This window comes from Glycine soja, chromosome 7, assembly GCF_004193775.1.
Source record: "Glycine soja cultivar W05 chromosome 7, ASM419377v2, whole genome shotgun sequence".
NCBI classification, from domain to species: domain Eukaryota; kingdom Viridiplantae; phylum Streptophyta; class Magnoliopsida; order Fabales; family Fabaceae; genus Glycine; species Glycine soja.
Window position 1 is genome coordinate 250128 of NC_041008.1, and position 16488 is coordinate 266615.

The 16488-nt window shown below is 35.3% G+C and overlaps 3 protein-coding genes across 3 annotated transcripts; 2 read left to right on the forward strand and 1 right to left on the reverse strand.

Moving 5' to 3' along the window:
- Nucleotides 1–392: 392 nt before the first annotated feature.
- On the reverse strand, nt 393–1975 carry LOC114417884 (mitogen-activated protein kinase kinase 4-like). Its single transcript, XM_028382932.1, has one exon. It carries the CDS (start codon nt 1616–1618, stop codon nt 563–565), a length of 1056 nt encoding a protein of 351 aa, XP_028238733.1. The 5' UTR covers nt 1619–1975; the 3' UTR covers nt 393–562.
- A 5814-nt stretch (nt 1976–7789) lies between these two features.
- On the forward strand, nt 7790–9748 carry LOC114419167 ((R)-mandelonitrile lyase-like). The gene is made up of 2 exons (XM_028384815.1): nt 7790–7880; nt 7962–9748. The coding sequence occupies exons 1-2, from the start codon at nt 7790–7792 to the stop codon at nt 9497–9499; spliced, it is 1629 nt and encodes a 542-aa protein (XP_028240616.1). The 3' UTR covers nt 9500–9748.
- Nucleotides 9749–12980: 3232 nt separating this feature from the next.
- LOC114417885 (D-3-phosphoglycerate dehydrogenase 1, chloroplastic-like) lies at nt 12981–15573 on the forward strand. The gene is made up of 5 exons (XM_028382934.1): nt 12981–13710; nt 13805–14181; nt 14267–14377; nt 14462–14557; nt 14641–15573. Exons 1-5 carry the CDS (start codon nt 13095–13097, stop codon nt 15310–15312), a joined length of 1872 nt encoding a protein of 623 aa, XP_028238735.1. The 5' UTR covers nt 12981–13094; the 3' UTR covers nt 15313–15573.
- Nucleotides 15574–16488: the final 915 nt, after the last annotated feature.

The following is a 16488-nucleotide window of genomic DNA, read 5'->3' on the forward strand; positions in this document are numbered from 1 at the left end:
AAGGTGACAGCCACAGGTAAACTACCGTAAATTCCATCTTCCAGCTTTCTGCCAAACCACAAACAAATGGAGCTGATTGGAAAGCGTACAACAGCATCCAAATCCAGGAAGGAAGGTGGGTGAACCAAAATGGGGAAGGCAGAACAGAAATATTCCAGAGTCCACAAAAAACACGCAGATTACCTAGTTGAAGAAGAGAGAGAGGAGGCAGACATTCATAGATGACTAGTATCTAACAATCTAAACCAAAAGGTCGAGGTTAAATCTAGAAAGAAGAGGCACCTGCAGGTTGTTCAGTTATCATTCATTCCGTTCCCAAAAACTAACTAACCACTACTGGGCAATAGGCATAAAACAACAATAACATACACAGTGACTGAGGCGGAGGGGGCTTAGAAAAAGAAAAAGATGATAATAGTATAAGAAAAGCATGGCAAAACAAACAGGGCATGTAATGTATGGCAGAAAATCCAATATTATAGAGATTTGATTATGTATGGAAAATAAAAATAAAAATAAAAAAAAGCAGCAAACAGGGCTAGCTAGGCATGGATGGAGAATACTAGGAAGGAAGAGGCCTTGGCGGGGGAGGGAGTAGCTGATGGAGGTTGGGAGGAGTCTGATTATGGTTGGGCAGCGGTGGAGCAATGAAGGGGTGTTCGAGGAGCCTGGAAGCAGACCAGCGGCGAGAGGGATCGCGCTGCAAACAGCGGAGGATGAAATCCTTGAAGTGAGGTGAAGCAGAAGGAGGAGCCTCTGGAGGCTGAGACATACAAATGGCGCACATTAGACTGGCCCAATCGCCCTGCCTCCCTACAGCGAAGGGGAACCTTCCCATGTAGAACTCCAATATGCTAACCCCAAAGCTCCATATGTCCCCCGCGTAAGCGTCGTATTGCCCGTCGTTTATGTCCGTATTGATCCTCTCCGGACTCATGTAGGCGATCGTCCCCACCGATGAATTGCACGGATCCATCGTCTGATTCAGAATCCGACCCACCCCGAAGTCAGCGATCTTCACCTGCTTCCGCGAGTTTATCAGCAGATTCGAGGGCTTGATGTCCCTGTGCACGATGTGCCGCCGGTGTAGGTACGCCAGCCCCCGCAGAATCTGCCGAGACAGATCTGCCAGCTGCTGCTCCTGCGGGATGTGTTTCCCCTCCAGTGACCCTCCGTCCATGAACTCCAGCAGCACCTGGATTTCGCTGTTCTGATCGTACATCTCGTGGCACTTCACCACGTTCGGATCGTTCACGTCACGGAGGATCTGGATTTCCCGGTGGATCTGCCGCCGCACGGACTCCTCGTGGTGACCGTATATCACCTTCAGCGCGTACACGCGCCCGCTGGTGCGGTGGACCACCTTGTACACCGTCCCGCCGCTCCCGCTCCCGATGCGGTTCAGTCTCTCCAGCTCCGAGAACGGGATCACCTGCTGCGCCGCCGCAGCAGAAGCCGTCGATGGGGGCAGAGGAAGCGGCACCGCCAAGTTGGTGTCCCGCTGCGGCAGCGGCAGCGTGAGGTCCTTGCGGCGGCGCTGGGGACGGTCCTTGCTGTTGTTGGTGGGGGCAGGGTTGGCCCCGGAACCGGAAGGCGGTGGCAGTTGCATCGGCCTCATCTCATGTCTCGAATCCAGGTATCAAAAAATGAAGAAGGATGACTCTCTCTCTCTCCAGTTAAATATAAAAAATAATATTAATCAGAAAAGGAAAGAGGAGCAAGTTCCATCATATCCACGGCGGAGATCAAATCATGGAAGTGCAAAGAGAGAAGCTTCCAGGAAGGTTTCTTTTTGGTAAGAAGCAAAAGGAAATTTGAAGGTTGTTTGCAGAGAAGAGAGGAGAAGAGGGTGACAAAGAAAAATAAACTTATTTGGTAACTATCAAAAGAGGGCATGGAGTCCACGCGCCTCCAGGGCCCGTGGGGAACGTGGACCAATTACACATCGTTCGATCATCCCATTCTCAAGTCACATTCTTCCTCTGCCCCAATTCCTATCTAATACGGACTAAGCTCCTTTTCTAATTTCATTTTTTCATTCTTTCTAAAAACATTCCATTTAAGATTATGGTAATTATATAAAACATTACCATTAAAAAAACCATTCCAAAATAATAAAAATTAATTCATATGTAATTATAAAAAATATTCTATAAAATATTACCATAATTGTAAAAAAAATACTACCGTAATTATGAGAAAAAAAATCCGCAAAATGTTAAAAATTGATTGTTGTATTGTATAAAGTTATATTTTATATGAGATTTAATGGCTTAATAGTTTAATTTAATTAAAATATGTACTCGTTGTGCTACCATTAAAATTCAAATGATAGATTTTTTTTTCCTAATCAAACTCCTTACTTTTTAGAAGAAGAAAAATAACTATGATTATATTCAGTCCTTCGATTCTTAATGTAATTCGTTTATAATGAATGAATAGATTATTACTTTTGTTGAAATTCTATAGAAATCGTTTATCCGTATTTTAATTTATGTCAATGTCTAATTTACTAAAAAATGATGTCAAAATATGACAATCGACTTTTGGCTCACCTTATCGTCATCGCATCATCATAATAGAGTTTTTTTTATTTTTAATAATAATAAATAAATATTGTTTCATATTCATAAAACTTTAATAAAGCATTATAGTTGTTTATTGTATTTATTAGTATTTATTAAATATGATATGGGTAATGTATTTATTAAGTTTGTAAATGTTTATTGTTCAAAAATTAATAAATAAATATCCTTTTATATTCATAACACTTTATTAAAGTATTATAGTTGTTTATTGTATTTATTAGTACTTATCAAATATAATACATAAAAAATACTATTAATATTATTAAATATGATATTTATTGAATTTAATATAATTAATGTAATTGTTGAATTTATTATATTTAATGTATTTATTAAATATTTTTGTTTTGTAATTTAATAAATAAATATTTCATATTCATGACACTTCAATAAAGCGTTATAGTTGCTTAATGTATTTATTAAATATAAGACATAGCAAACATTAATAATATTATCACATATCATATTTATTAATTATTTTTATTTCAAACTTTAATAAATATATAATATATGTTCATTAAATACATGACTTTTCTTTTATATATATCCTTCAATTTCTAATATAATTAATGTATCTATATTAATAATAAATAAAATACTTAATGTACACAATTTATTAGATAATTGGATCACTTCTTAAGGTGTTTGGTTTGTCTGTTTTCTATTTTTATTTTAACTAAAAATATAAAATAGTGATGAAAATGCGTTTAGTTAAATTTTTGAAAATATTTTCTCAAATGAACCAAAAACTAAAAATAATAAAATCTTATTTTCAGTATTTTTAGTTGTAACCAAAAATATCATTTTGGATAAAATGAAAACACGGTGGCAAGGAATGCAATTTTAAGCAAATCTAAAAATACACTTCCTTTTGAAAACACATTTTCAGTGTTTTTATTTATTGAAAGCAGAAACCAAGAAGTCAAATCAAACATGTTTACAGAATTCTAGTATTTTAAAAATTAAAACAATTTTTCAAAAAATGAAAACAGAAAATGAATTAATCCTTTTGGTAATCAGAAAATGAATTAATCCTTTTGAAAATTTTTATTATTCCCCTTTAAACTACAATAACTACTCCATTACTCTTTTAGGGTCAATTTTTTCTTTCAAGTCACCTCTAATTTTATTTAACTACTAATCCTTTTGCCTGCTTCTTTTATTTTTGTTTAAAAATTTAGAAATTTCTCCAAGTGATATGAAAATAAATTATTACTTTCTACCAAATTTTTATAGGTAGGCATGACATCGAGGCAATGTAGGGGTGGAGCCCTCCCACTCCTACTCTCCAAGTCCTTCCCTCCCTCACCCTCGATGTTATTTGGGGTCCAAAAATTAGATTCATCCCCGTTGTTGTTTGGGGATTTGGTTTTTTCATCCTTGATCCTATCTTTTTTTTTTATTCATAGAAAATGAAAAAAATAAGACAATTTTTTTGTAATCAGATTGAACCTAATGCTAAATTAAAATTTTAAGTAAGAATTGTTTGATCTCATTTATTTTTTGGATAGCTTAAATAAATAGTGATTATGACACTTTGTTTACCAACATTGAAATTTCAAATACTTAGCAATAGATTAAATAAACAGTACTTGCTCTAAATTAATTTTTTGAGTTCAATATGAAATTAAGTAAAAATTATACACAATTATAAGAAAAGCAAAATTTTCATACATAAAACAAGTATTAATTCATTAAAATTGTAAGGTTATAACAGTAATTTGAAATACTTATTATATCAAAATAGCAATGGAATGAGGGCAAGGGCGGGAATAGGACCAGATCTCATCCCTAAACTTGACCTCAACCACGATTAACTAGATTTTTTTTCCGAGACAAGTTCGAATCGATCTCCAGAGGAACGTATACATTTGTCCTGCCTACATATATCTCAATGTCTAACTTATCCAAAAATTACATCATCATCACCACTTGAATTTTTAAAATTCTCACATGAGTTTATTACTTTTATCTCAATATGATTTAATGATTTTTTTTTAACATAAAAAAGATCCTCTCATTATATATGTCATATGTGTAGGCATATAGGTGCTTTGGTGTGTACTTACAGTACTGGATCAAAAAATTAAATTATGGAAGAAACACACATGTAACACATCTATAAATTTAATGTTAATACTATAATATATTATTATTAAAATTGCAAACATACATCATATTTACTGTCCACAAGTTTCATATTTTGATGAAAACATTGAATTATTATTTTTTTATGCTCAATACTATCAAAATCTTCTCTCTATTATATGTAACCAAAATAATTCGATTATTTATCTCTCATATAGTTTTGTATGAGATTCTTGACGATATTCATAACAAAAAAGTTATTTCAGGAAAATATATTGAACAACAAAAGTGAAGCATGAGCCAGGCAAGTTTGCAATTATCTTTTCTTAATATGTTTTTAACTATTGATATTTTATGTGGTCTACTTATTGTTTTCATTATTTATGGTATATATTTCAAGGTATGTCCAAGAAAAAAAATATAAATTAAATATTAAATATTATGCAACAATTAATTCGTTACATATAGAATATTTTTTACAATATTTATAATAGATGCAATTGTTAAAGGATTTTTTTTTTCAAAATTAAGTTGTTTGAATTTTATTTTAGGATCAACATTAATATTTCGAGATAGATTGAATATGATCGTTAGATTGACAGTGAAATGTTGGAGTATTTATTCATAACTCTTGTTTAAATAATTTTGTAGCTCATAAAGTTAGAATATTAATATAAAATTTGAGAATTTATATACCTTAAAACTCTCTAAATATTGTGTCTTAGACTCTAATTTTCGAAATACACTCTTACGTGGACGACTAATATATAAGACCAAAACTAAAATAAAAATAAATAAAAACTTAAAAACTACATCATTTAATAAACTAAATTATGCTATTTTTTTCTAACATAATATATTTCATATGTCAAACAGTCCTGAACCACTTAAATGTAATATAATAATAATAATAGTAATAATATTAATATTAATGAGAAAGTGTACAATTTTAGTGGGGACAATTGTCCCCTTTTCGTAATTGTAGATTCGTCGTGCCTGTGTACTCGTTTGGGTTTAATAAAAATGTGATATAAATTGAACTTAGACTAGTCTGTAACACTGCAACATAATTAATATTCTATATTCATCTTTCCATTTTTCACAAGAATTACTCGTATATTGCATATATAGTCAACTCAGAATGGCAGTGTGGTGGAAACCGAGGAAGATGGAAGGGAAAGCAAAAATGTTTTTCAATACCATACGGCTGAAATACTACATGTGCATCCTTTAGTCCTAAATCTTAATGCTGAATTTTTCATATCCTAATCTTCCACCTATTTTATACTACTGTTTTCCACCAATTTCCTTCTTTTTGTTGCTTTGCTGAAAGGGTAGACTTTATTGTTTTCCTTTCAAAATAAAGTATTTGTTTTGGTTTGACGTTGAAATTTATCATTGCTTAAAAGTCAACTAAACCAATGGCCACTGAACCATTATGTGTTTGTCCGTAAGCTGAATGATGCTAAATTATAGTTTATTTCCTGTTACCTTCGGGGCAATGGGATATGCATGATCATATAAGCATTGCCCGTCTAAGAACCACAAGTCCTACCCTATCCTAAAAAATAAAATAATAATTATATTGTTAGTACTAGTGTTTTAATTTGTTTTATTTAATATTTTAATTGTACTAATTTAATTGATAAAATTGAATCTTCAACCTTATATTTCGTCTGATTATTAATGTTATTTTTATTATTATTTTGACGTGGTAAAAATGATTAATTGTATTTTTTGTTATTATAATTTAACCTAGCTATATATGATTTTATTTTTACTTTTTAGTTGTTTAATTATATTTAACTTTCATGATTACTAATTATTTTAAAAAATTTAAATATGTTCTTAGTTCTTACAAAATCAGTAAGTTTTATTTTGGTCATTGTAAAAAAATTTCTTTAGTTCCTACAAAATAATTAATATATTTAAGAGATCAAATGTAAAACTCACTCATTTAATAAGAAATAAAAATATATTTAAGTCTATTCTTAAATATACATTTTAGCTCATATATTTTTTTATGAAAAATGTTATGTCAAATATGCTTAACACCTATATTTGAAAATAAATATTGATAATTTAAAATAAATTATCCAAATACCTTTTCCTAAAAAATATAAAATATTACAAAATACTTTAAAATAATTGGTTTTAAACTAAAAAAAAAGGTTGACAAAATGAAGATACTCCAAATTTTAACAAAGGAGTACTATTATTTATTGTATTATATATTAGTTCAAAGTATGTGTATGTGATAGATTCATTTAAATATCTAAAGTTAATTATTTTCACTCAACCATATTGTTAGAATATACAAAAATACCTAATAATATATTGATTATATCTTACCTAATAATACACAGTGTGCTTACTATGTTTTAATCAACCTGAAGATTCTGTCTAAAAAAAAAAACCCTGAAGATTTGAATAACTTTTTTTTGTTTGTTTTCCTAATGTCCTCTGTCCACTGATTTTTGGCACTCTGTTTATTCATGGATGGGTGTACAGTTGTTGGGACTTTCTTACTCAGCTAAATAACATTACTTGCAACATGATTCCATTCTTCTCAATGATTATGGAGCGATGGTTCGAATTACGAGTTTGATGGAAGAGTTAAATTCAACTCATGGCAGCAACAAAATTATTGGTGCGTTAGTAGCGATACTTGGATTGCGTTAATAGCGGTCGACCTATGAGGTGTGGATTTGGTTATGATTAAATTGAGATTTAGTTGCTCACTGTTTGTCTAGTTTCTTTGTTGTATAGGTGATGATGATTGCACATAGATATACATGAAACAATCTAGCTCACACCACGAGTAATTAAGTGAGTGAAATTAAAAAAAAATACTAATTTTTATATATAAAAAATTAAACTTGTCTAGTCCAGCACATAGGTTAAGTTAACAAATTTATACTTGCTGGAGCATTAAATAGTATTTAAAATTGAAGTAATAATATTTTAATTAATATGAATAAAATTAGTTTTTAAAACTTTTTTATGAGCCAATCGTCCATGAAGTTTTAATTTGCGTCGTGGTTCACTCTGATCAAGAAGCAACAAGAACCATAAGTCTTTTTTTTTCCACAGGAAACGCGCGCATAATCAAGATGGAGAGAGCCATAAGCATTGTGCAGTTAGAGTGTGTGACGTTGTTGATATTGTCCAGCACATTGTTTTCGTGCGCTACTCAAGAGCAAGGTTAGTGTAACTGCATGCATGCATGCTTTCTCTTCCCATGGCCTCTGCATGTTAAATTGGTTTTCTGATTATGATGAGCAGGGGCGAGTAGTTATCTGAATATGGTGGTGAACGCCAGCGAGTTACCGTCGGAAGACTACTACGACTACATCGTCGTGGGTGGCGGCACTGCCGGATGCCCACTGGCGGCGACACTCTCGCAGTCCTTTCGGGTGCTTTTGCTCGAACGCGGAGGCGTTGGTCACGGCGACCCCAACTTGATGAACCAAGAAGGCTTCTTGGCCAACCTCTTGAACACCGAAAGCGGAGACTCACCCGCCCAAGCTTTCATTTCCGAAGAGGGAGTCCCCAACGCTCGTGGCCGCGTTCTTGGTGGCAGCAGCGCCATCAACGCCGGCTTCTACAGCCGAGCCGACGCTGATTTCTTCGCCAGGTCCGGCTTGCCCTGGAACCTCACCCTGGTCAACGACTCATACCAATGGGTGGAGAAGGAAGTCGTCTTCAGACCCAATCTCAAGACGTGGCAATCCGCGGTTCGCGATGGGTTGCTTGAAGCAGGGGTTACTCCCTACAACGGTTTCACTCTGGACCACGCCAAGGGAACCAAGATCGGCGGTTCCACCTTCGACGGCGCCGGCAGGAGACACACCTCTGCGGATCTTTTGAGATATGCACGCGCTTCCAACATCAAGGTGGGCGTCTACGCCAGCGTGGAGAGGCTGCTTCTGGCCGCTAGCAGCGCAATCGGAGTCCTCTACAGAGACCAAGAAGGGGATTACCACCACGCATTCTTGCGGGAACAGGGAGAGGTGATTCTCTCCGCCGGCGCCATCGGAAGCCCTCAGCTTCTTCTTCTGAGCGGGATTGGTCCAAGGCCATATCTGTCTTCGTGGGGGATTCCCGTGGCGCATCACCTACCCTACGTGGGACACTTCCTCTACGATAACCCCAGGAACGGAATTACGATTCTGCCCTCGCTCCCACTCGAGCATTCTCTGATCCAAGTGGTGGGGATTACCGAGTCCGGCGCTTACATAGAGGCGGCGTCCAACGTGGTTCCTTTCACGTCCCCTCCGCACACAGCCTTGGTCCTCCGGTCCCCGCTCTACCTAACGGTGGCGACAATAATTTCAAAGATTTCGGGGCCAGTATCCAGTGGGTTTCTGAGGCTGGCTTCGACGGAGGTGAAGGAGAATCCCGTGGTGAGATTCAATTACTTGAACAACCAGGTTGACGTGGAGAGGTGCGTGAACGGGACGAGGAAGATAGCGGAGATACTGAGGAGCAGGGCTTTGAGGGATTTCAAGTTCAGCAACTGGTTCGGGGAGAGAGACTTCAGGTTCATTGGCCCGGCTTTGCCACTTCACCAGAGCGACTTCCCTAGCATGGCGGATTACTGCCGGCGGACAGTGAGCACCATATGGCACTACCATGGAGGCTGCGTGGTTGGCAGGGTGGTTGATCCAAATCTCAACCTCATTGGAATTTCTTCCCTTCGTATTGTGGATGGATCCGTCTTCAGCGTATCGCCCGGAACCAATCCTCAGGCCACCCTAATGATGCTAGGAAGGTATTTTGGACTCAAGATAATCGCGGAAAGGGACGCAAACAACAACTGACTTTGCTTCTCACCAAGGTCTTTTCTTCGTTTCATTGTTAATTTGACGCAAACTCTTAAAACTAGATAACAAAAATATATGCAACTTTTTACTTTCTTACTTTGTATCCTCTATAGCCCATTTTTGCTCATCCATCCTTGCTCAAAAGAAAATGAACAACCCAACACTATTAGCCCTGGAAAGGAGTCCCCATACCATAAAGAACCTTTCCTCAAAATGTTGATAATATTAGCCCGGGAAATGGAATGTCCCAACAGTTCTGTCTTGTTTCACAATTTTTAATAATGATAATAAATTTAATTTGCAAATACCTGATGTTTAAACGTTAAAAACATATTTCTAAATGTAATTTTATAGTTGATATAAATTTAAACACATAGTTAATTGTATTTAATGTTATAATTTAGAATTTTAAGTTTAACTTATTCCTATGAAATTTAAGGAATTACACTTATAAGATAAAAATTATTTTTTATTTATATAATATTATTTTTAGTTAATGTGAGATTTTAATATGTTTTTCTTCTGTCTATGATCACTGGCCAAGTGAGACTTCTAATAAAGGGAATTTCTTATTTAAAAAATGCAAGCATTGGCGTCCACTTTTTCTATCTATTTCCTATAATTTTTATTTTTAATTTTTATGTAGCTGTAATTTGTTTTAAGAAATTATTAAAGTAGTATAAATTTTGAAAAAATTATGAATTAATATACGTCAGAGATTTGAAATATGAGAGTGAAATGAAAGTTTTGTCGATGAATGTGAAGTATACAATATTTTTAAAAAATAGCAGCTCGATGAGAATTTAATATAAAATAAATGAAAATCGTTTTCAATGATCAAGACTTCCTTATAATTAAAATGCTATTTGAAAAAAATATAATTTCCTTTTAAATTAAAATAATAAATATGTACGTAAAATGTATATTAACGATTTATATATATATTGTATGCAAGTTATTTTAGGCAATTTCTGGGGAATTTATTTGTCTAAATTTTAAATTTATTAAATTAAAATAAAGACTTAACTGTTCCTTTGTCCCGGAGGAATAATAATGTGATTTTAGTATTTTAATTAAATTCATTAAAATAAGAATGATTCGATTGAACCTTAAAAATTGCATAATTAATAATTATACGTATAGTAAAAGAACAGTTAAGTCTTTTTTTTTTTTTTAAATTGAATTGGATTCACATGATCAGCGTCTACTGAAACAATCTTCTTCCTACCCACGTGAACGTGATTTTTCAATTAGTGCTCTCAAGCTTTCTTCTTATTATTTGTAAAAGAGACACCAGCTTCAGTTTCACTGCCCACGTGAACGTGATTATTCAATTAGTTCTCTCAAGTTTCTTCCTATTAATTTCCGCAGCCTAATTATTGATATTACATTTTTACCCGTTAATAATATATCAAATGTTAACTCTTAACTATAATAAAATTGAGTGAAGTTATGGGTGAGCTTAGGAAAAACTATATTTAAATTTATTTATTTTTTTGAAAAATTGTCAAATGAACTTCGTTTTTTGGTACAATTCCATATATATAATTGATGCTATGTTTATAATTTTCATTTTTTCCAATAAAAGTTAAAAGATGTCTTTTTCATTTTTACTAATAGATGGATTTTCTGCATCAATCAAATTCAGCATAGATTAACTTCTATTTTATGGGAAAATGAGCTAATTATTTAAATGTTAAATTATAAAAAACTAGTTTGTGCATAAACTAAAGAAAAAAGTCATTTATAAAAATCAACGTACTTAAATTTATATCAATAACAAACTAATTTGTTTTATGTTTTTACTACAAATAACTAGGGAGAAACTTATCTAAATTAATTCTTATTCGCCTATCTTTCATTTCTGTTAGATTATTACCTTTATTTTTAGAGTTTATATAAATGCCTTTGAAGATTACCAAAATAAATTTGGAGTCGGTTAATAGAATGTCCATTATAAGTATGATTATTAAGAATTACAGATTTAAATTATAATTAATGTGTGTAAAATAGTGGGGTACTAGTATTGATTAAAACAAGAAATGAGAGAGTGAGTGATGGTGCGATGCGGTGACATTGGGACTAGAATCCAAAATCAAACTACTCGGCGAGTGAGTGGGATTTGAGATTGGACAAAGATGCATTATTCATCAAACTCACGTACCCTACCCTACCCTCTCCGCATAGTACAACCATGCCTCATCATATTATAATACTACAATCCAAGTCAGCTATTATATTAGTACACCTATTTTTTACTCTCTTTTTTTTTATATATCTCACTTTCATTTTCATTTTTACTGTTATTTTTTCCTCTAATTTTCATCAAATTATTTATTACGTTTTTCTCTTTCTTTCTTGCATTTCTCTCTTCCTTTCACTTTCCAATTATTATAATATATATATATTTCTCAACAATGTTATTTTTGTTTTTATTTTTTAGATTTTTTATGAGAATAATCATCAATAAAGTTTTATCGATAATACCATAATAAAAAAAATGTTGTATACACGTAAGAAAAGATAAGAAGAGGGAAAAAAATTAAATGACTGATCTGATGGAGAGGCTGGAGAGGATCCAGGCTATGCTCGATCGATAGTCTTCCTCAAGCTGGGAAACAGTACTGGACTGGACCACTAGGCACTAGGAGAGGGAAGAAAAAAATCGAGTATGAGTATGACCCTTCGTATCAGCAGTGAAATGGAAAGACGTGTACTTTTGAATTAAAAAAACACGCTTTACAAACACTTTTTCTTTTCCTAAACAAAGCTTGGCAAGGTTCGTAAAATCTATAAGGAATATGTTCAATCTAATAAATAAAGAAAAACTATTAAGATATTGAATTAGATTTGGATTCGTGTATTACCGGACCTACTTTTGTGTGCGCGCACTAATTAGCCTCTTCACCAATGATTGCTTAGCAACAACAGTAAAAAAAACAACTTAAAAAAGCATCAAGCCATCAAGTGATTGATGTACATGATAATCATGCTGACTGATGCCTGAGAATAAGTGACAAATCCAATAAATGGGGTGAATTTACTCCATTGATCATTGATAGAATGTATCTACCCACAATTTTCCAAAGAGAGGAACCTGAATACATGGCCTCTTCCTAATTATAACGAGTGGAATACCATATTTGTAGAGGCAACTCAAATACGTTTTTTGTTAATTTGATAAGTTGTCCACGGACTTTCAATGGAGAGATGAATAGCTCACAATTATAATGAAAATGATAGGAATTTTGGTTGAACTTTTATAATTGTACCACTACCACCAGTATCATCCACTCACACAAACCTTACCTATTTCTCTAGTTTGTTATACTAAAATTTGACGAATTGAAAATAGACATTTTTATGATTGGTGATAGTATTCTCCTTACTCACCTACCCCAATTATTATTTTCTGGAAAAAGAAATAATTAAATTGGTTTTAAGAAAAATCCACCACCAAACCCTGATGAGCCCATTTGCGCACACTCCTCCTTCTTTCTTGGTTTTATATATAGACAAACAAAAAATGAATGCTTTATAAAGAGCCCCTGGCGGTTTTGTTGGATTGGAACAGAGCGAGCGAGATCAAAAAATGGCATCCTCTGCTTGTACCAAACCCATCTTCCCCTCTGCCTTCACCGTCTCTAAGTCAAAGCTCTCTCGTCATGTTCATGTCTCCTTCACCTCCCCCAAATCCATCTACTACCACTACAGAAAGCTCTCTCATGCCTCTCAACGTTCCTTGGTGGTCAACAGCGTTTTGAAAACAGTTGACCCGACACAAACCTCTTTGCGGAGATCCAACTCCGAGGATGTTGGGTCTCTGGGAGAAAAGCCCACCATCCTGGTCTCCGAGAAACTTGGAGAGGCAGGGCTGCAGGTGTTACGTGGCGTTGGGCACGTGGAATGCGCGTATGAGCTCTCACAGGAGGAGCTATGCACGAAGATCTCGTGCTGTGACGCTCTGATAGTCAGGAGCGGGACGAAGGTGACGAGGGAAGTGTTTGAAGCTGGGAAAGGGAGGTTGAAGGTCGTGGGAAGAGCCGGCGTGGGGATTGACAACGTGGATCTGCAAGCTGCCACTGAATTTGGTTGCCTGGTCGTCAATGCTCCCACTGCCAACACTATTGCTGCTGCCGAGCATGGGATCGCTCTCCTTGCTGCCATGGCCCGCAACGTTGCCCAGGCTGACGCCTCCACCAAAGCTGGTAATTTCCATCTTCCAGATCCAAATTCATATTCTTGCTTGAGTTGATAAAATACACACACACACACATATATATATATATATATATGTTGCAGGAAAATGGCAGAGAAGCAAGTATGTGGGAGTTTCCATGGTTGGAAAGACATTGGCGGTGATGGGTTTTGGAAAAGTTGGATCTGAAGTGGCCAGGCGCGCAAAAGGGTTGGGCATGCACGTGATTGCTCATGACCCCTATGCTCCTGCTGACAGGGCACGTGCTATTGGTGTGGATCTGGTGTCCTTTGATCATGCCATCGCCACTGCAGATTTCATCTCCCTCCACATGCCACTCACTCCAACTACTAACAAGATCTTCAATGACAACACTTTTGCTAAGATGAAGAAGGGTGTTCGCATTGTCAACGTTGCAAGAGGAGGTGTCATTGACGAAGACGCATTAGTAAGGGCCCTCGACACTGGAATCGTTGCTCAGGTCAACCCCCATATTCATATTTCAATCCAATTTATCTTCCATACTCAAATTACTGTAACTTTTGTCACACTTGCATATGGAACAGGCTGCTCTTGATGTCTTCACCGAGGAGCCCCCATCCAAAGACAGTAAGTTAGTGCAACACGAGAATGTCACTGTTACCCCTCATCTTGGAGCTAGCACCAAAGAGGCACAGGTTTGTTTTTTTTTTTTTTTTGCTTTTCTACTGCGTATTATATTAGATCCTGCTTTCATATCCTGACCAATTCTGAATCACCAGGAGGGGGTAGCTATTGAAATAGCTGAGGCTGTGCTAGGAGCATTGAAAGGGGAACTTTCAGCAACTGCTGTCAATGCTCCTATGGTTGCTCCTGAGGTAAACGTTGCAACATTTTTTTTCCCTGTACCTATGATATTGGAATATTGAAACAAAACATCATGGTGTCTTGTGATGATCAGGTGTTGTCAGAATTGGCCCCATATGTGGTGCTGGCTGAGAAGCTGGGGAGGCTAGCTGTGCAGTTGGTGTGTGGAGGAAGTGGAATCAAATCTGTGAAGATAGTGTATCGATCAGCTAGGGGCCCAGATGACTTGGACACCAGACTTCTGCGAGCCATGGTTACAAAAGGCCTGATTGAACCAATATCAAACACCATTGTAAACCTTGTGAATGCGGATTTCATAGCCAAGCAGAAAGGGCTTCGCATAAGCGAGGAAAGAGTGGTTGTTGATTCATCTCCTGAGATGCCTGTTGATTCAATCCAGGTACAGATATCCAGTGTGGACTCCAAATTTGCGAGTGCTGTATCAGAGAGTGGTCAGATCAGCATTGACGGAAGAGTGAAGTTTGGAGAACCCCACCTGACATGTGTGGGGTCTTTCGATGTGGATGTGAGCTTAGAAGGGAATCTAATCCTGTGCCGGCAGGTGGATCAGCCCGGCATGATTGGCCGTGTTGGAAACATACTGGGTGAACAAAACGTGAATGTGAGCTTTATGAGTGTGGGAAGAACATCGCGTAGGAACAAGGCTATTATGGCTATTGGTGTCGATGAAGAACCAAACAAGGAGGCTCTTGACAATATTGGAGCCGTGCCTGCCATTGAAGAGTTCGTCTTCCTCAAGCTCTAGCACTAGTTGAGTAATGGTATACAAACAAACAAATAAATAATGTATGCGTATCTACTATCCATGGATGGTACGTTTTAGAAAGTAAAATAGCTACTATTGGTTAAAAAGAAATGTTTTTTTTTGACAATTCTCAAGTGCACATGCACTTCAGATGATCTAGATCTGTTTTTACACCGTAGAAGAGGTATTTTGATGTGATATATTTGGATGGAATGATTCAGAATAAAACACTAGCTGTTTGCGGCTAGTAGTGTGCACCTCTCTGTTGTCTCTGCATTCTTTTGCTATTGCAGCATCATCGTTTCAACAGCTTATGTTTTGTAGCTTTCAACATTTACTCGGTGGTACACACACACACACACCCACCAGTTAAGGTATTCTTCACGCATACTTACGGTAATTATTTGAAAGGGAAAAGGCAAGAGACTCGCCAATAATGTAATTTACCAACTTGAAATTGCTCCAGTTTCAAGCAATCCATTTGTTTTCATCCGAAGATGCTTTAACACCTATAATTAGAGTAAGGTTCAAATCATTTTGCCCCTAAACGTTGTGACAGTTAGTGCAAAGAAATATGCCTGTATCAATTCATTTTTATTTCAAAATTTCAATGAATTACAAAATCTAAAAACTGATTATAATTATAATGTTATGATAATATATCAAGGGTAATGCTAACAAGACAACTCAGATACGCATAACTGCATAAGCACACTTAATTCGCAAAGACATTGGTTTGTGTGTATTTCTTCTGCAGATAACTATTTGTCTGTTACACATATAGCAATATAGCATCATCTTAAATCGACTATGCGCATCCGTGTACGTGAATGCAAGTGTAAACGAATTCATAATATATAGCTCACGAACTTAATAAAATGTTTTAGCTTTGTCTTTTGTCTAACTTCTTATAGTGTGTTTGGATTTTTGTTAATACGAATATCTAAAAATTAGCTTCCCAAAAACATATAAAATTATGAGAAATTAAAATCAAAAAATATAAATGACTAAATATGTTTTATAAAATAAAAATTAATAATAACAAGCAAAATAATTGACACTTGCGCGAAATCTTTAAATATGTAATTTTATTCATCTTAAGAATATTTTTGATTAAATTAAAAAATAATTTAAAACAAAAAATAGAAGATAAAAAGATAAGTTTGAACTGGTTTG

Bases quoted from the DNA above. Each gene is read 5' to 3' on its own strand.
- LOC114417884 (XM_028382932.1), bottom strand. From the start codon at position 1,618: ATGAGGCCGATGCAACTGCCACCGCCTTCCGGTTCCGGGGCCAACCCT.
- LOC114419167 (XM_028384815.1), top strand. From the start codon at position 7,790: ATGGAGAGAGCCATAAGCATTGTGCAGTTAGAGTGTGTGACGTTGTTG. The intron at 7,881-7,961 runs GTTAGTGTAACT...TATGATGAGCAG, and splicing joins GTGCGCTACTCAAGAGCAAG to GGGCGAGTAGTTATCTGAAT.
- LOC114417885 (XM_028382934.1), top strand. From the start codon at position 13,095: ATGGCATCCTCTGCTTGTACCAAACCCATCTTCCCCTCTGCCTTCACC. The intron at 14,378-14,461 runs GTTTGTTTTTTT...CTGAATCACCAG, and splicing joins CTAGCACCAAAGAGGCACAG to GAGGGGGTAGCTATTGAAAT. The intron at 14,558-14,640 runs GTAAACGTTGCA...TGTGATGATCAG, and splicing joins CTCCTATGGTTGCTCCTGAG to GTGTTGTCAGAATTGGCCCC.